This window comes from Pseudorca crassidens, chromosome X, assembly GCF_039906515.1.
Source record: "Pseudorca crassidens isolate mPseCra1 chromosome X, mPseCra1.hap1, whole genome shotgun sequence".
NCBI lineage: Eukaryota > Metazoa > Chordata > Mammalia > Artiodactyla > Delphinidae > Pseudorca > Pseudorca crassidens.
Genome location: NC_090317.1, coordinates 13,369,726 through 13,390,034, shown reverse-complemented (window position 1 = coordinate 13,390,034; position 20,309 = coordinate 13,369,726). Strand labels below are relative to the sequence as shown.

The following is a 20,309-nucleotide window of genomic DNA, read 5'->3' as shown; positions in this document are numbered from 1 at the left end:
CAGTCCTAGGGAAAGAATTTAACACCACAGGCTACATGACTAGCACCACAGGCTACATGACTAAGGGCAAAGAGTAGAAAATTAGCAAGACTCTATTAAGGCGTTATGGCAACCCACCTGACACACAGATGAAAAGGGCATAAAACAAAATGAAACGCAGCAGCTGCACTTGTCCTATTGAGAAGGGAAAAAGTCATCTCTAATGCTGTTCAGAAATCCTTTCAGTGCTAAAGAGAAATCCATTGATCATCTTCCTTTGAGATCCAAAAGATAAAAAGGAATAGAAGATAGGAAAAAGAAAAGGTGGCAGGGCAAAAACATTTAAAAAAAAAAAAGAAAAAAGGAGATGCAGGTGGATGAACTGTACCCCAGGCTTGGACTCCCACTCCTGCAGGCTTCCCAGCATGGGGACAAACCGATGTCTGGGTTCCCTTTCCTATGGGTGTGTTCATTGGCTCAACACCTCTGAAGTGCTACTTTCATCTGAAAGGTTATAATTTCAAGTTCAGATTGACCTAGATAAATCCGATTCTGCTATCATGGAAACCTACAGAAACTGATGGAGTATCAGCTTAAATAATATAACTATTGGAGCTGAGGGAATGAACGACTCAACTGGTCTCTGTTAAGAATGAAGGGCATGTGGTAGCAAAGTATAACTGAAAACAGTGTTTGGTATTAAATATTCCTAAATGTCTTTAGTTTAAAAATAAAGACACTTTAAAAGAGGCAAAGAGCCCTGAGGAATGTAGCTATAAGCACAAAACTGCTATAACAGGTTTTGCTACGTGTGTGAGGCTACAGTCTACACAGCAAGAGTGCTAGGTCTACAACGGGCACCATCTCAGGCCTTTCGGGTTCCCCACGTTTTGGTTTGGTCAGGGCTCTGCAGTGACACTGCAGCCACCACTACACCTGGCCTCTAGGGTGTCTTGAGCTCCCCCAGCCCATCTGATCAAGGTTTAGAAAAATCCTCCCAGCTTGCTTAGTTCAGGAACAAAGTGGGAATTCTCTCAAAAAGCTCTTTATCTCAGACACTAGAGGAAAGCAAAAGCATATACAAACTCCCCTTTAAGCTGTTGCTTCAAACTGAACTAAGAACTAATCTCAAAAGCCGCTAGAAAAACAACACAGTTTATGGAGTATCTGGGCCCCAAGTCCCTTGCTTCACCCTGTCTCGGAAAGGGAAGGAGATTTCCACTGTTAAATCCTTGCTGTTTTCCTCTTCTCTTGTTCATCAGGCTCCTCTCCAGGGGAGAGAGGTGCAAATATTCAGGGCACGCTTTCTAGTTAGAACAATTAATTGGCTATTGTGTCCCTTTGGCTGGAATAAAGACCACTGTATGTGCCCAGCTACACATCACATCTGAGTCCTTTTCAGATAAATCAAAGTCTATAAGGACTTGGTCATTCCTGTCCCTTCTAAAGAGTACAAGAGGCATTTCCCCACAGTAACAGAGGATGGAAAGAAAATCAAGCATATAAACACTTTTTTATATTTTTCGTTTCGCTAACACGTCACAGACACTACTAATTTACTGCGTATTTCTATGGAGTAGAAAAAAGAAAATATCTTGAGTTTAGCCTAACAACAACATATTCTGTGATACACTGGTTAAACAGAACATCTTTTGTCCAAGCTTTGGTTTTCCCATCCCTGAATATACCAGGGAAGATGAAGGCAGAGTAAAATGAAGCAGAACACGATAACTTTGTAGTAGGCATGAGGGGAATTAGAAAGAGGTATCTGTGCTAGCTGACACGGAGGGAGAAGAACAGATGCTCTGACATGTCCTTCCACAGATATTCTAGGCACTGAGATCAGCCCCAGGACCAGGGAGAACCCACACCCAACACAGTGCCTGACGTCCGAGTGCTCAAGAAGCAATTGATGAATGAGGCCCGCAGTGACTGTCCCTGAGGTCCAGGACTACAGACCTCTCAACTGGAACTCCTCGTGCTGTTATTCTCTTTCCAGACTCGAGTTCTTTACCTGAGGTCAAAAGACTGCTGGTCGGACAGCAATATTTCCCACTGCGTGTGCAAACCAAGCCAGAGGACAGCAACAGCGGCAACACACTGGGCTGCAAAGAGCAATGACGAATGAGGAAAATGACAGAGAGGTCTAGTTACCTAGCCAAGGACGCCGCATCAGAATCGGGAAAAGCACCCTGACTTTACCCATTCCCGTTGTGCATGGCCTGGACCAAAGTAGTCAGCACCTGCCACCCACCTCTGTGAACTCAGCACAATCTCATATTGACTGAACACTCCCTGCAGGTGGTATTTGATTTGGCTGAACACTCTAGTGTTGCTTTATAGCAACGAAATGATTGCTAGTAACATGAGAAGAGCTCAGGGATGTAATCACCACTAGTGTAATCACCAGTAGTGAGGAGAAAGGTCTTTAAAAAATAAATACATAAATAAAAAGGATCAAGTGCCACCTTTTTGGATCATGCACTTAGTGGATTATTGGTAGCGAAGGTTAAAGCTCAGGCTGGTTCCTTTGTCCACCTAGTAACAGTTGATTTGCCTCCCCTTATTTCTTGAAGTATCAGTAAGGAACATGAGCGAATCATTACATTAGCCTATGCTACCTATGTAAAATGTAATTAGAAAATTTAGATCTGTCACCCAAAAATCCATAATATACTCCAAAACCATATAGTCACTCGGTTAGCCTGGAATCCCCCAGGAAAAAAGAGTCTCTGACACAAGCTTATCTATTAGGGTGTGCAATTCTAGGGGGGCAAAAGTAAGGGATGGGGGAGTAAGGCAGTAAGGAAAGGAGAACCAAGAGTAAAAGGAGTCATCCATCCTCATCTGCAACTGACTGTTTGATCTCCGGGGACTGTTTTCCAAGAAGCCACGTGAGCTGGCCTCAGGAGAGTCAGCCTCGGAGGGAGAAGAGGTGAAAGAATCTGTCCATCAGCACCCTTCTCCACATGGTCAATACTTCAGCCTGTGGGGCTTTAACTCCCCTGCATCACCAGGCTGTACACGCTGGGGCCCCCTAGAGGTCACGTGGCATCCCAGGCCTCAGCATCAACCCGGGAACGCCAAGCTAAGAGGCGAGAGGCACACAGTGCAGATCTGAGCCCAGGCCATTCAAGGCTGCACCTGGACGAGGCCAGCGGATGTCCATGCAGAGCTGATCACCAGGGTGCTGGGGACGGACGTGGGTGAGGCTGGTGGGGACTAAGGTGGTGCACAAAGAGGTGGCTAACACAGTCGCTCATGTTCAAACTCTCCAAGTTCTAACTGCACTGACAAGTGAGCATTTCTCTTGAAGGCTGTACTGCTGTTGAGCCTGTAGGTAAGGGGGAAGGTGCCTTCCATTCACTGTGTTCCTATGCTGCTCTAGAGACAGAAATAGGCCCAAGGGCAGAGCCTGTTTCTCTTAACTCAGCAGGTCTCGGCCAGCAAGCCCTAAACCTGCTACTTCCTGTTATTGAGATCGCATCAGAGAAACAAAGGGAAAGCACGCAAATTAGAAAATGGAAAATGAGATGGCAGGAACAAGCCAAATATATCAGGAATCACAGTTAATGTGAATTGGGGTTAATGACAATTTTCAGCCTGGAGTTAAAAATCTAATTGCATGCTGTTGATAAAAGAGATACTAAAATAAAACTGTACCAGGAGGCTAAAATAAAAGGATGGGAAAACATTTGCCAGGTAAATGCTAACAAAAAGAAACTGGCAAAGCTATCTTAATGTCAGATAAAACAGAATCCCGACAAAAGGCATTGTATGAGACAAAGAAAGATATTTTATATTAATAAGGGAGATTGTATAGGAGAGTAAAGAAAATATGAGCCAGTAGAATGCTTATCATTGTCAACACATAGCGTTTCAGGCATTTAGCTCCCTTAAAGGACCCTATTTCATTCTCTTGTGTTGACACATACGTCAGCCAGCTTCAAGTTTGCTTTGAAAAACTGGATTATATTAAAACCAGGCACTTCTATTCAGCAAAATATACTATTTAGGGTGAAAAGGTAAGTCAAGAGTGGGAGAAGATATCCGCAATACACATATCCAGTAACTGGAACTCTCATACGCTGATGGTGGGAATCCAAATTTGTACAATTATCTTAGAAGACTACTTGGTAGTATCTACTAAACCTGAACACATGGTCCAATCATTGCACTCATGAGTATATATCCAGTAAATATGCAAGCATATGTTACCAAAAGATATGTACAAGAATGTTCATTACAGCATTATACATAAGAGCCAAAAACTGGAAACTCAACTCAAATATTCACCCACAGTAAAATGGATGAATGAAGGTAGTAATATTCATACAATGGAATATACTACACAGCATGCAGATGAACTATAGCTATACAAAACAACATGGATGAAGCTCACAGACAAAATGTTAACTGAAAGACACAGAGGAGTACATATTGGGAACGTCTCCTTATATAAACTTCGTGAACAGGCAAAACTAATGCCCTGTTAGAAGTCAGGGTAATGGTAACTTTGGGAAGGAGGAAATAGTGACCAGAAGGGGGAATCAGGAGAGCTTCTGGGGGTGTTGATAACGTCCTATGTACTGATCTGTTTACTGTTTAAATAAGCGCAGTCACCTTGTGAAAACTTATTCCAAAATTCTGGGTACTTTTTGGAATATGTTATACTCTAATAAACAGCTTTTTTCATTGCACTCTATGACTTTGTGAAAGTAGTATATCTACAACTTCAGTTTTATGCCAAATCACATATATTGCTGCCACCATTTTTATGCCTTATTAAGAATTTTATCTTTTTTTTCCTACTCTTAGCTCAAGCTTAGCTTCACACACTTCTCTCTATGAATGCCCCCAGCTTATATCTGACCTGTACAGGAGTCAGTAGTTTCATGTACTTTTTAGAAATGCATGTTAAATGATGCTATTGCTGGGACTTCCCTGGCGGTCCAGTGGTTAAGACTTCCCCTTCCAATGCAGGGGGTGTGGGTTCGATCCCTGGTCAGGGAGCTAAGATGCCACATGTCTCGTGGCCAAAAAACCAAAACATAAAGCAGAAGCAATACTGTAACAAATTCAATAAAGACTTTAAAAATGGTCCACATCAAAGAAATCTTTAAAAAAAATACATGATGCTATTGCTGTTGATTCTGCTTTCTTTCAGATGCGACATGCAGCATTAAGAATGGCAGATGCAAGCAGTTTTGTAAAAAGGGCGCTGATAACAAGGTGGTTTGTTCCTGTACTGCCGGATACCGACTTGCAGAAGACCAAAAGTCCTGCGAACCAGCAGGTCAAAATCTAAATAAGTTTTTTTTTAAGCTCGGCAGATACATTCTCCAAATCCATATTTGAACTTTTTGCATTATAACTAACCTACATAATTTTATGCCCTACTTGTTTCTACTTCCTTTTGAAATCATAGAAAAGACTAGTAGCTTGGACAAATTAATTTTTCAAAATACATCATCATTTTAAATAGAAATTCTGCAACTGCCTTCAGTTTGAATTCTTTTCTGTCTGATTTTTTTCTGACCTTTATATCATGAAGCAATCGATTTGTGTGATTTCTGTATGCCTATTTGTAATTCCCCAAGTCAAATTAATGTAGTAATCCCATAACATAAAAGATACGTACGTGATTGACTGATAGGCTTCTAGTACAAGGACAGTGATTTTTTTTTTTTTTTTTTTTTTTTTTGCGGTACGCGGGTCTCTCACTGCTGTGGCCTCTCCCGCTGCGGAGCACAGGCTCCAGACGCGCAGGCCCAGCGGCCATGGCTCACGGGCCCAGCCGCTCCGCGGCATGTGGGATCCTCCCGGACCGGAGCACGAACCTGCGTCCCCTGCATCGGCAGGTGGACTCCCAACCACTGTGCCACCAGGGAAGCCCAAGGATAGTGAATTTTAAGCATGATCTGTCCGGTTGTGTCTGGCTTACTCCAAGAAAGTTATTTCCTATCCTTGGGTCTCAGCTGAGTTTATACGCTTGGCATCACAACAGTTCCGACAACCATCTGTTTTAAGTTGTGTCAGGCTGATCAGCACAGTCAGTCTATACAGCAGTGGACAAAGCAATGTTTCCCACTCATGCCAACCATGCCACCATGTTGACAGCTGACTGGTGTGTTCAGAGCATCTCCACTCCAAACTCATACTGCTCTTCTCTGAAAAAGAAGGCAGTAGAAACTTGGATTTTGAAAAAAGCAGGTTCTGCGGGACCAATTACATTTGATAAATGAGGGGTCTTTTTGAAGCAAACTAGATATAATTTCTTTTGCATTTCTAAAGCCTGATATCTTATTAAATTGGTACATTAAATCACGCACCATTCCTCTGTAACTGGGTTCGATACCTATCTCAGCAATGCAGCCGGCAGAGGAAATTAAAGGCAGCATCAGAAGCCAAGAGTGTACATGCTGCACTAAAATGAAGAGTCTCTAATGCTTCAGGGACCTGCCTGCCTCCTGTCCTTCTACCTGGTTCTTGACATACACTGCTTCAAATTAGCCTACCGAGGGAGGAGTGTGTGCGTATATCTGTTTTAACCTTCGAAACCTAACTTCCAGTGTAGACAGATAGCATACATAGTAGCTAAACCCTTATAAGCCCTTCTCTGTTATAAGCGAGGAAAAAAAATGGAGAACCACCTCCAACTATTAAGTGTTATATTTGAATATAGCCTTAGCTTTAGCAGAATAAATAGGCCAAACCTAAAATAAGCTTTTCTGCCTTTCAATAGTAATGGTCCCTTTTCTCTAGCTATTGTTGATGATTTATATTTATACATAAGTATTTTGAACTAATTTCTTGTTTTCCCAACCACATGCTGTCTTCATGATACTCTGCCGCAGCTGGTTGCTATAGAAATGTCTGTTATAAGGAATGTGGATAGAAGGAAAGTGAGAAATGAAATCTGAGGTGACTTTGCTGGACTACAAATTTCCATTCTGGTTGTCCCCAGTGTTTCAGTAGATGATTTCTTTTCCTTAGGAAATAAACCAACCCAAGGTAAAAGGTGGCCAGTGCCCAGGTAGATGTGGCTGTAATAATCATATCAATAACTTATTTGGTTAATACTCAACAGACAGGTAATTAAATCATGATAATCCCTCCCCAATGGATACCTAAAGTCCACCTTGGAATCTAGAAGGCATTCTGGTCTACAAAAGAAACCCTGGGAATTCCCTGGTGGTCCAGTGGTTAGGACTCTGCACTCTTACTGCTGAGGGCCCGGGTTCGATCCCTGGTCGGGGAACTAAAATCCCATGAGCCACGTGGTGCGGCCAAAAAAAAAAAGAAAGAAAGAAAGTAAGAAAGAAAGAAATCCTGTTAACAATAAGCAGCAGACATCCCATTTACCTAATTCTAAAATCAAAGTTACATGGCACCAGATTTCCATTCAGGGACAGTACTTGAGAGTAAGACTTTTTAGCAAAGAAACTAAACAGAACGTCATTAGACTTTATAAAAGTCTTACAAAATTCAATTCTGGAACACCTCTTTTATTTCCATAAAGATGATGGATTCCTGAGCCAAATGTCCTTTTCATGAAGGGTTTGAAAACTTTCCATGAAAATAATTCAATTAACCTTTTAGTTTTAGACTATATTCATTGATTTGATTTTTTAAAAAATATCGACGGGCCTACTTCTCAGAAGTGACAAGGATGGGCCTCATTTTCAATTTTTGTAATACAAGTTCTGCTTGCCAATGAGAAATACCAGAACACTAATTTTTTTTTTCCATTTGTCTAGTGCCATTTCCCTGTGGAAGAGTTTCTGTCTCAAACACTCGTATGAAGTTCACCCGTGCTGAGACTATTTTTTCCAATATGGACTATGAAAATTCTACTGAAGCTGAAATAATTTTCGATAACATCATTCAAAGCAACCAATCATCCAATGATGTCACTCGCATTGTTGGTGGAGAAGACGCCATACGAGGTCAATTCCCTTGGCAGGTACTCTATATTTATGGTGTGTCAAAACCGGAGCCCAGTGGGCAAGGGCCAGGCCAGGTGGGAGGCTGAGGCTAGGACATCAGACAGACTTATTGGGATGAGGGAAGTATTTAGGCAAGTTTCAACACTAAGCCGGATGAGGAAGCCCCGACAGGTGAGTCGCCGGTGAGAGAGAAGTCCAGGGACAGCTACCATACAAGGTCAAGGAGAGTTTGGCGTCAAGGAAATAGCACAGCAGGATTTCAGACAAGCAACAGGGAGGTCTGGAAGCGACGTCACTGGTGCTGGGGTTCTGGGTATTACTTCAGCTTCAGCCCCTGGGAGAACTGGTGAGAGTCAGAAAGTCTCTAGGTCCAGAGAAACTGAATTATTTCGAAGGCATTTTTAAAAGGACTCAGGAAGGATTAAGACAAGAACTGGGTTACTGGAACCAGGGCATATGAGACAGGGGCTTGGTCAAAGGCTGTAGTTCTCAAAGTGTGGTAGCATCAGATTCACCTGGGAACTTGTGAGGAATGTAAATTTTCATGCTACGCCTCAGACCTACTGAATCAGCATCTCTGAGGGTGAGGCCAGCAGTCTGTGCACTAACGAGCCCTTCAGGTGATTCTGACGCACTCTACAATTTGAAACGCACTGGTCCAAAGGAAACAAACTTGTTATAGAAGCTAGGCTCCAAAACACCAAACAGTAGACTCGTGGTACCTAGTCCCACATTTCTCCAGGTGTGATCTGCAGACAACCCACATGAAAATCACCTGTGCACATTTTTGAGGTAACAGCCAAGGGCTAGATTTGATACCCATCATTTCAAATCGTTTCACGTCCTCCGTGCTGCACACTTAGTGTACCTGTTGTCCCCTTCCTATGGAGCCCAGCTAAGATCATTAGGAATGTTCAAGATCACTCATCCACACCTGTGCACATACAGGTTCACTCGCTATTTCATCCATATGAAGTAAGATTAGTGACTGTAGAGGTACCAAGCGCTAGGTTTTAGTTTTTTCCAAAAGTGAAGAGCTGTGCTACTTGCTAGGATACTTGAGAAAGACCCTGCCATACTTTCACACTGATGCCTTCCTCAAGAGAACCGTCTCTCCACACCCACCTCCACCCAGTTTCTCACAAAAGGTTACTGGGTTTCAAAAATAGGAGACAAACTGAGTGTGCAAAAGTCACTTTTAGATAAAATAAGAAAGAAAACCAACCAGAATCTCTCCCCATTTGTGGATGAGTCAGCTCGACCATGTCACCATCAATCTGCAAGGTGGAAATGCTTGATCTGATTGCAGACAAGACTGCAACACACCTGCTGCAGCCCAGGCATCAAGAGAAAGCTAGCAACAGCTGGGGTTTCAATGGCCAAACTAGATCTGTGGCTCTGACATAGGAAATACTGTTTAGCAATATCACCTAGCAAAAAAAGTGATTCAAAATGCTGATGCGTCAATAAAAGGGGATGGGAAATAACGCGACCACGTGGGTGACGCAATTCCACAAAGCAGCACAGAGTTCACTTTCCTCTGGAGTAACAAACAGTTTGAACGAACTGGAAATGTCTAGTCTGTTAAAGAAAAGGTTTAGGTGAGCTGTTCGCGAGAGCTAAAGGGCCACAAGAGAAAGGGGACGACAACTTTTTCTTTGTAGACTTATGGGTGAAAGTTCCAGGCAGGCAGGTCGATACCGGCCCCAGTTAAGAAAGCCCTTTCCAACCACTTGGGTCGGCCGCGTGGGCTGGGCAGCTCGGGGAGGAGATTTGGTTTAACATATGTTCGTGGAATTGTTGACTCGAGCTGCTCTGTCACTGGGACGACAGCAGCGGGACAACCCCATCCCAGAGAGCATCGAGGGCTCGAGCTCCCCTGGTGGGAGATGAGACAGGACAGGCTAGGGACCGCAGCCACCCCGTGCAGCTCTGAGACCCTAAGGAGCGAGCTTCACCTTCCGCGCAGCTTGTCCGCGGCCGCGTGCATTTCTTACCTTATTCTAGGGCTTTCGTCTCCGCTTCCCGGCTAGAGGAGAAGCCGCCGCCGCCGCACCCACAGCCGCGCCGCGTCAGCCACAGACGCTTCCCAGAAGCCCCTGCGCTTCCGGCCGCCTTAACCCCCGACCCCAAGGCCAAAGGTGAAGGCAGACTTGCCTGACCTCTGACCTCTGACCCCACATCACAGTGTCAGAACACCCAAGAAAGGAGCGGAGGGAGGTGTGAGGCCAGTTTCCTTCATTTTCCCTCCAGATGCCCAGCGCTGGGCTCAGAGCCCCTGGAGAACTCTGGGGACGGGAAGCAGGGACTCTGCAGGGCCACTTAGGAGCAGAGAGAGGAAGCTAGAGGGTTAACTCTTATATAGGAACAGAAAGGCTATTTCCAAGAGTCGGTATATCCTTAGCGGAGTGGGAAACTAAAACAGAACTCGGGGCTTCCCTGGTGGCGCAGTGGTTGAGAGTCTGCCTGCCGATGCAGGGGACGCAGGTTCGTGCCCCGGTCCGGGAAGATCCCACATGCCGCGGAGCGGCTGGGCCCGTGAGCCATGGCCGCTGAGCCTGCGCGTCCGGAGCCTGTGCTCCGCAGCGGGAGAGGCCACGACAGTGAGAGGCCCCGCGTACCGCAAAAAAAAAAAAAAAAAAAAAAAAAAACAGAACTCGAATTTCATACAGCTACAAAGGGAAACAATGAAAAATGTGAACATTAGAGTTGGGAAATCGCAACACCTGTACCACGAGACCACCTTCATCAACAGCTTAATAGTGAGAGATTTGAGGAAGTAGCACTGTGTTTCGGCTTTCTAAAGCTTTTATTGGGTTTTGGTCCCATGCACTTGACCCTGCCAGCCCACAATTCTGAGCATGCGCAAGCCTGCCCCCAAGAGCTCTGTCCTCCTCTTCTGCTTTGAGTTAGGATCCGACTGGCCCTGTGTGTGAAGTACCAGATCTTTCTCTTTTGTTTTATCATGGGCCTCAGGTTCTGTATTAGCCATAATTATTGTACATTTAATAATTTGAAGATCATTCTATGAGATTGATAAAAACGGAATACAATGGAAACCAAGTAGTTAAGCTTTCCTTAATCCTTTATATTAGGCTGTATCTATGCAATTGCCTGTATTTAACCATTTTACCCAGCAAAATATGTCTTGAGAGGCAGTCTGTCTATTCCTTATTCTATTCTTGGCCTAAACAATCTTTAAAATGTCTTAGCATTTTCCCCAGTCTTGGCTTTCCTCAGCTTTGGCCTGAAGCTATCCTTAATGGTACCCGAGCACTTGACCTATACAGCTACCTACACAGACCCAAACCTTTCATTTGATTAGGATACACCCCCATAGCAGACAACATGCAGTTACCATCTGTACGAACCAGAACTTCCTCTTTTTTTGCGGGGGGGTGGGGAGGGACGGGGGGTTTGGGAGGAAGATGTTACAGGAAGGTCCTAAGGCTATAGATATATCTTCACTTGGAAAGGTAATCCTCTATTTTTCCTAGCTCAGATGATACAGCTCCAATTAGCAGAAATGAAAACATAACATATGTAATCTCATCTGGCCTCACAAAACTATTTTGAACAGAACATTTAGACAATTATTCTCTAGGATGGTTTGATGAAGTCTCTTTCAATGACGAGTCTAGTTAACCATTAAAAGCCAAAAGTGAGCATCCCCTCTGTGCCCAGAGAAATGAAGTAGGGCCAAGGGCTGGGCGAATCACACCTGTGGGTATAATAAGCTGTGCATCATGTAGAAATGGTTTTGCTCTTCATATGAAAGAGAACAAGTGTGCAAAGAAAAAATGTTACTGTAAAGCTGGAGGTGGCTAGGTAGGGAGAGTGAGGGTTTACTGAAATCACAGGGAAAGGCCAAGTTTGAGTTAAAAGGTTAGGAAGGGAACAACGGGGCAGCAGCTATCACTCCAGGCTGGCATTGTCAGTGAAGAACGTCAGAACAGATATGTGAATGTGTGTTTTGCAGATGTGTGTGGGTGTGTGGGTGTCTGAAAGAGAAAACAGGCTCCTGTTAGGATGTGACAAACATGAAAATGTTTGACAGATCAGAACTCCGACATCCTTGCTCAGAACATATGCTTTCCCATTTCTTCCAACATTCTCCAAAGTGATGCCATACAAGAACCTGTCCTTCGCCAAGCAGACAGCTCATACCCAAACAGCTAATATTTAGATAGCTGTGATCCTGAGGTAGCCAAGCAAACATTCCAAAACCAAGTTGCTTGTAATATCTTTAAATGCAAATGTATTTTAGGGCTTTTTCTTGGCAAAGATGTTTGCTAAAATTTCTAATACCAATCAGGAATGGGCAAAAAAACACACTTCGGGCTTAGAAGAACACAACTGTATTTCTCAGTCATGCACCAGAACAGCGTAGATGCTCCGGGCAGCAAATCTTTGGCAGGAGTCAGACTAGCTACATCAGATTAGTCTCTGTGCCCAGGGGCTGTGGCTATCATTCACTCTGGCCTAACTAGCCCATTAAGCTGAGAGATGTCCAATTCACCTCTCATACAGAGGAGAAGCACCATTATATCATTGCATGTGAATGCTTAACTCCAGTTACTTGAGCAAATGTATTCAGTTGTAATCATTAGGCCCAGTAAAGAACAGTGTTACGCAAATTTGCTTGGTGACGAAACTCACCTGAGGTCTGGGCCAGCTCCATGAGCTGGTGACCAAGTGCACTTGCACAGGGCCCTGTCTTCAAAAGGTTCCCGCATTTGTAGTTCAATGCTTTGCATTTGTGTTTTGTAACTCAAGTTCAATGAGACAATGGAGCATGCGTGTGCTGGGGACCTGGAACCTCAAGTCACCACACTCTTACCTCTCAGCACCACCCAGGGATGGATTCTTGACCTCCCTCTCCCCTGTCCTGTGGTGCCTTGGCTAGCTCTTTCTCCCCTTTCCACAGCTGCCCAGTGACCACTACCACCCCCAACCCCTGGCTCACTGGCAGATGCCACCTCCTCACCCTCAACAGCTACCATTGTCATCCTCCTTCGGCACAGGCACAGGGAGGGTTGAGGCTGGGTGCACAGACTCTATGCCATTTGGGGACAGGGCGTGGCCACATGGCATCTCAGGACCAGAAATGCATCATAGCACATTTGGAGGGTGAATGGCAGGGGCAAACCTCTTGTCCACCTTCATTCCAGAACCTGAACATATCCTGGCAGGGAAGTTGAAATCCCTTGGGAGTCACTGCTTGCTGTTGATTGCTACAGTGGACCAGTGGGAAAGACTGACTTACCCTTCCCCCTGCTGGGGCACAGGGCATCAGCACAGGGCTGGCGGAAGAGGGGACCTGGCAGCTGAGGGCTGCGTTTGTGCTTGCGTGCTCGATTTCAGGCTGTAGTCCCTGGGCACCTGTGAGGATCTGCGCTCGCCCAGCGAATATCCCCCATACCCGAGGAAGCACAACTTTGAATAGTAAATTCAAAACACCACGATAGGTTGTGAGAGACCACAGAAGAAAAGAAAAAGTTTTGTATTTTAGTATCTTCCGTGACACTTTTTCCTCGCTTTTGAACAAGGGACCCTGCATTTTCATTTTGCAACAAGCCCTACAAATTATGTAGCCAGCCCTGCCTGGAGTGAGCACTTTTAAAACAGAAAGGTCACCAAGCCTTGGGAATTCTGGAACCGAATTTCTCAAATTTAATTACGCATAAGGATATTCTGGAGATCTTCATTTTCTCCCATCCCAGCCACCAAATATTCTGATTAAGTCTGGTGGGCTTCCAAAGCTGCATTTTACAAGCATCCCAGCAAGGGATGGGAGCAAGGGATCCCAGCAAGGACTGCTACAGCACTCGGCCCACCAAGCACACTTGGAGAAATACTGGGTGCTTAGAAGCCTAGACTCTGAAGCCAGGCTGACTAGGGTGTGCATCACAGCCTCACCACGAACTAACCTTAACTAACTAACTGCATATCTAAACCTCAGTTTGCTCATCTGTATATGGGTACGTTACTGTCACTCCACAAAGTACATAAAACACTTAGCACAGTGATTATCCATAGTAAGCAATCGATACAGGTTCAAAAAAACATTAAGATTGCTAAATCTGGGCGATGGGTACACTGGTGTTTATTATATTGTGTGAGTTTTCCTATATTTTTACTTTTCAACATAAGAAGCAACAGCTAGAATGAGAGGGAAACCTGAGTATGGAAAAGAGGGTCAGAGCCTTGCAGTGAGTCAGGCCCATAGGTCTCCAGGTAGGAGGCTAGTGCTTTGGTGTCTAGGATTTAGCAAGTGTTCCATAAACTGAATTCAGGACAAAAAGAATCTTCACTAGAATATGCCCCCAAGGACCTTCTCAGACTCACCCTTGAAAGGAGTGACCACACCCCTTCCCTAGTTTATTATGAATGGGTTTATGCCTGGGGCTATGTGTGCTTTAGTAAAAGGTCAGCAGTTCACAAGGGCTAGTCAGGGCCCACAAAGGGTTTACCAAATGTTAGTGTGCCCTCTAGTGTTCACACTTCTCAGACGGATCGAGGCCCTTGCATACACAAGAAGTGAAATTCTCCAACTTGATCTAGACATTGAGGTGGTAAAAATATTCATGAACCACTCTGGATATACAATGAACGTACAGATGAAAGAATGGATCGGCCTCTTATCTAATAATGTCCAGGCTCAAAGCAGCACCCAAACACTTTTGTCTGCGTTGTCCCCAAATCAAACATAGCTTAATAGACCTTTTAGGACAGAGGCAGCTTACGGATCCAGTTGGGGGAGGAGAATAGAGTTGGGGGAGACCGGGAGGAGTAGGCGAGTTCTTCTGTTGCTCACTGCCTGGATGGCCATAGCACAGCCCTTAGGGATGCCATAGGTCTCATTTCATATCATTCTGGTTTAGAAAGGGCTTGAAAAGACGTCCTGGAAAAATCAATAGTTTTTCTCTTTCAAATGATCTGTAGCAAGGAGATTTCCTCGTGCAGGGACAGAAGACTCGGTAATAACTATTGATCCCCAGGAGTCAAATAAGTGCGTTTCTGAACGTACCTGCCATATCCCCGTGAAGCAATTCGTGCTATCAGAGAACCTGCCTCACCTGGAAAAGGACTCCAAGGGCCCTGAATCATCAAAAGAAGCCATTTCCTCACAGTTGCCTCATCTAGTGCTCGCCCTGGCTATCACTGTTCATTCTGTTCAAGAGTTTCAGAAATGGCTTTTTTGATTGTGCTCCAGAAACACTAATTCATCTTCAAAGCTGACACTTTCCAGAAACACTCCACTTCTGCCAGCACCTAGAAGCCAACATTTGCCCACTCCTCTAAACAGCACACATGGGTTTTTTTGTTCTGGATCAAATATATTATGTAGTAAGATTCATAATTTTGTTTCCACAGGTCCTTTTGAGTGATGAAATTGATGGGTTCTGTGGAGGTTCCATCATTAATGAAAAATGGGTTGTAACTGCAGCCCACTGTCTCAAACCTGGTGTTAAAATTACTGTTGTCGCAGGTAAATAAAGAATGATAGACGTCTGCAACATCCCTAGATCTTCTGCATGACTGCTAGATCATACTTTACTAAGGTCTAATAAGCTCATTGCTAAATAAGTTGAACTAGTGGTAGGGGGGCCATCTTTTCAAAATCCAATGTGTTCCATCCTCCAAGCCCCCCATCGTTCTTTTGGCGGACCTTTCATGTCAGTGCAGTACGATTAATCTATTGATGTGTCCGTTTCCCCACCAGACTGCGCCTTCCCAAAAGCCGTGTCATATCACTGATTCTTGTATCCTTGCACCTGGCACAAGCTGCAACCTGCCCTCAGTTAACATTGAATGAATGACCAAATGAATGTATTATCTGTGCTCAAAAAAGCGGCCAAAATCTTTGAAATTGGGAACGTCTAGGATAATTCATAACAAGTCGATTCATTATCACCTGTGAACCATGTAAGACTTGTAACAGCATGGGTGAACAGCTCCATCTATCCGATGGTCCTGAATGGCTTTTTGGTCTGAAAAGTATGCATCGGCCCTCATTACATTTTACCAAAATCGTAACGATATAAGATCTTTGACACTTGACTGCCAGGTACTTCAATGGTGCTAGGTGGACACTTGGAAAACGTTGTTTCTTTGTGGGAAAGACTGTGATTGAAAAAGAAATTTCTTTTCAATAGGTGAGCATAACACCGAGGAGACGGAACCTACAGAGCAAAAGCGAAACGTGATCCGTGCTATTCCTCACCACAGCTACAACGCATCTGTTAATAAGTACAGCCATGACATTGCCCTTCTGGAACTGGATGAACCCTTGATGCTAAATAGCTACGTAACCCCTATTTGCATTGCTGACAGGGAATACACGAACATCTTCCTCAAATTTGGATATGGTTATGTGAGTGGCTGGGGGAGAGTCTTCAACAGAGGGAGATCGGCTTCAATTCTTCAGTACCTGAAAGTTCCACTTGTTGACCGAGCTACATGCCTTCGATCCACAAAGTTCACCATCTATAATCACATGTTCTGTGCCGGCTTCCATGAGGGAGGTAAAGATTCATGCCAAGGAGACAGTGGGGGACCCCATGTTACCGAAGTGGAAGGTACCAGTTTCTTAACTGGAATTATTAGCTGGGGCGAAGAGTGTGCAGTGAAAGGAAAATATGGAATATATACCAAGGTATCCCGGTATGTCAACTGGATCAAGGAAAAAACAAAGCTCACTTAAAGAAAAATGTATTTCCAAGGCTGATATATTTGGGATTGAACATGGACAAGGTCCTTTACTCACTAATCACTTCCCCATCTCTTTAGATTTGAATATATACATTCTATGAATACTGCTTTTTCTCTTTACCGGAAGAAGTCTAACTAGAATTCATATTTTACTAGAATAAGTAGATTAGAAAATGTAATCACTAGAGAAATATACTGTGGTGGGAAATTGTGCCCATTCCTCCAGGTCCAGCCCTTGACAGAACTGTGAAGTTAAGTTCGTCATCCTGTGCATCAGGCATTATGTTTCTCCACTGAGGCGACTCCCTGCTTCTCCGTCCTTAGCAGCATTCCATGTGCCAGATCTTTCTCACCTCTCCCATCAAAACGTTAAAATTTATTAGATCCGTATCCAGGATATTTGGTCTAGTCCATCACAAGGCCAGCACCACACTCATACAGGAAGAACACAGGAGCAGCTGACAGGTTAAAACTCATGGAAAACCCTACTTTTTTTCCGGTACCCTTATTCCTGCATCCTTTGTCCTTGCCAACTCCTAATCCCCAAGTCAGTTCTGCTCTTTCTCTCTCCCTCTCTCCCCTTTTCCTTACATAGGCATTAAAGGAGGAAAGGGGAACATCATACTGTTTTACTGCTGTGCACAATTATATATACCCATCAAACCCAGACTTGCTTTCAGTTTGGTCTTGGACTTGCTTTTCATCACATAGGGATGAAGTAAGGTGCCTGAACTTGGAGGAAAAGTTCCTCTCAGACAGTCACATTATTGAAATACATACATAATGGAAGGAACGACCCATCAGAATAGTTTCCTAAGGGCTTTAATTGTGTTGTTATGGAGGTTTGACTAGACATGCTTCCATGAAGGCAAACCGGCATGTCATTGTACCCAAGAAAGCTGACATCAACCCAGTGCTTTGTCCCCTGTCAGAACAGTCAGTTTGCAAATAGAGCTAATAGAGTCTTCAAGAAAGAATTTGTTGGTGTGTCTCCAGTGTTGTCCAGGGCTAAGGAAGAAGTTGCCCAGACCAGAGAAGATAGGCATCATGCCTCCTCAACTGGTGTATCACCACAGTGAAGAGGGATGCACTCATTCCAATGAGCCAACCAACTCCCTTTTTCTGGTTCATGCTCCCCAAGCCACTTTTTGATAATAATTAGGCCTTCTATATTGTATTTTCTAGAGGGTTACTGACCAACCAACACATCAATCACATCAATACTTCGATCTGTTAGACTGTTTCCCTTTGTGAGTTAAACTGGTGTTCTGATTCAGACCTTTGCTTTTCACGAATTTGGGTGATGTGAATCATTTACCCTGCATGTGATTACATGTGGAACTACTGACATCATGTTTCGGACCACTTTGACCCCACCAAGCTGCTGCTGCTCCTGCCCTCATCTCACCCTCCGCCAGGTCTTACACTTGCTGATTTCTTTCAAGTTACTCTAGTTAATCCCTTTTTCCTTTAGTCTTTCAAACATAAGTATCAATAAATGTAGTTTTCAATTTCTCAAAGTGTTTCTTGTTGAATCATTCCCAGAGAGAGCTCCCAAACCCTACATTCAGCAGGACACTCAGAAGAATGTGTCCAAGTGCCATATGACACAGCAGAGATTTGATGGTCTGCTGTCACCCAGCTTTCACGGGAGGCAGCATGTGTGTGTCCTGGTGAGGACAGTGGTCTGGATCCACACGGGAGGATTGAGTCTAAACAGCTGTGAATATGCCCTTGGATAAGTCACTCCACATTTTATGCTTTGATTTCTCCATTGTGCAATGAGGGAGTTTGACAGGATGCTCTCCAAAGGCCCTTGTTGACCCTGTGATAGTCGGTGGGTTCGTGTTCTTCCATTCCTTTATTCAACAGATATTCAAGGAGTGATTACTGTTTGGCATTGGTTGTATGCCAAACACCAAGAGCGTTCATTACAATTTAAGTTCACATTTACATATTTTGTGAGTTAACTAAAATAATGTATGTGAATTGCCTTGTCAGTGCCTACTACACAGTAGTTGCTCAGTAAATGTTAGCTGAATCTGAACCCATGTTTATCCCACAATAGGAATTAGTCTTGTATTGAGTATCAGGGGAAGAGGACATACTTAAATAAAAATAATGCCTGGGATTGAGGTTTCATGAACAAACAAAAGAAATCAGTTCAGCTATTGCTGGCTGAAGGAGAGAGAGGAGACACTGCAATGGTCCCCCTTAGGGTAAGGAGGGTACTGATTCATGCATGGAACACATTACTTCAAATTTGAATGAGGAAAGATCTGTAGGCCCAGGGCTCTGCGATTGATAAAAGGGAGCCACTCTGGCCTTGTTGCCATGGAGACCACCCCTTACAAAGGCAGCCATGGGGGCATGGCCTTATGCCTCCTGTGATTGGTCTTCCCTGTGGCAGAGGGAGGAGCTCTTGGGCCCATCAGTCTGAAATCCACAGACTTTTTCCCCATAAGCTCAAAAATGACTGGATTCATTAGGACCCACGTGTGGCATGTTGCCACCACTAAACATACGGGGCCTTTAAGCCCACCTAAGAGCCAGCGGCTTTGGATCCAGGCCCTCGCTAGATTCTACCTAGAGCATTTGCAGTCGCCATATAAGAATCATTAACGCTTTCAAAAATCGCTGTAGCTACTTAACCTAAATTGGCTGAAATATGCTGCTGCAACAATATTGAGAGTGACAGATTAAAACAGAACTCTTGCTGAGTGAAGAGATGTGTGTTAATGTAGTGCGGTCATTTCAACTTGCTGTTTAAGTATGACTGTTTTGGGTTCTTTTGAATATTAGTTGCTAAATGCTGACAGGAACAAAGTGTCCAATTTTCTCTGCCAAGGGAGAAAGAAAGGTTTTCTCCCCAACTTTCCTGTACCATGACAGACCAGTTCGCAAAATTGCTTAATTATAATTTCTAAACCACTTCTGAAGGCTTACAGTCCAGTCTAAGAATGTCTGAGCTGCAAAGGCCCTTAGACACCATCCAAACTCCTCTACCCATTTAACAGATGAGGAAATTGAGGCCAAGATAATGCCAGGCCCAAAGTAACACAATGTCAAGAGCCAGGACTAGAACTCAGGTGTCCCACTCCACACTGTGAAAGTACAGTGCTTTCAATTAGAGCCCTGTCTATATTTTTAGGGCCGCTGGGGCATTCTGCATTGGTGGCGATCCTTTCAGCAAACCTGGGAGTGAAAACTGCCTGAAATTCTTACTAGTGATGCTCTAATTGACAAACAGGTGACCAAATCAAGAAGACCAACAGGTAGCGGGGAAGGCAGAGTGGCGGTTGAATAGCAAACTGGAACCGCAGTCCTGGACTCAGGGCAGCACATGTGGAATGAACCTGTGGTGCTGGTGCCTGGCTTTTAGCCCAGCTGTGAGCACTGGGCCTTCCAGATGTGACATTTGACTTCTAGAGCAAGTTCGTCAGTGTCATCTGGCACACAGTCATCCCGGCAACATTTCAACTCGATTCATTGCAGCTGCGCAGGGTAAAACAGGCAGCACGCCGAGACAGCAGCCTACCCCAGAAACTGCTGTTTGAGAGTTGAAGGAATGCTTCAAAGGCCCGCTGAATCTGGGATGCTACCAGCCCTGGGTGTCGGGAAAACAGACTTCAGCAGCTGACAGGCCTGTCTGAGCAAAGCACTCAG

General features: G+C 44.4%; 1 protein-coding gene and 1 non-coding gene across 2 annotated transcripts in view; both read left to right on the top strand.

Annotated features, from left to right (window-relative positions):
* F9 (coagulation factor IX) overlaps nucleotides 1–18,163 on the top strand; it is a 29,604-nt gene extending 11,441 nt beyond the window's left edge. The window contains exons 5-8 of the mRNA XM_067723062.1: nucleotides 5,147–5,275; nucleotides 7,740–7,945; nucleotides 15,306–15,420; nucleotides 16,088–18,163. Of these exons, the coding sequence (XP_067579163.1) occupies nucleotides 5,147–5,275; nucleotides 7,740–7,945; nucleotides 15,306–15,420; nucleotides 16,088–16,635 (998 nt within the window). The 3' untranslated portion in view covers nucleotides 16,636–18,163. The remainder of the gene's footprint in view (nucleotides 1–5,146; nucleotides 5,276–7,739; nucleotides 7,946–15,305; nucleotides 15,421–16,087) is intronic.
* Nucleotides 7,168–7,240, top strand: TRNAK-CUU (transfer RNA lysine (anticodon CUU)). Its single transcript has one exon. It is a non-coding gene; the product is annotated as a tRNA-Lys (tRNA).
* Nucleotides 18,164–20,309: the final 2,146 nt, after the last annotated feature.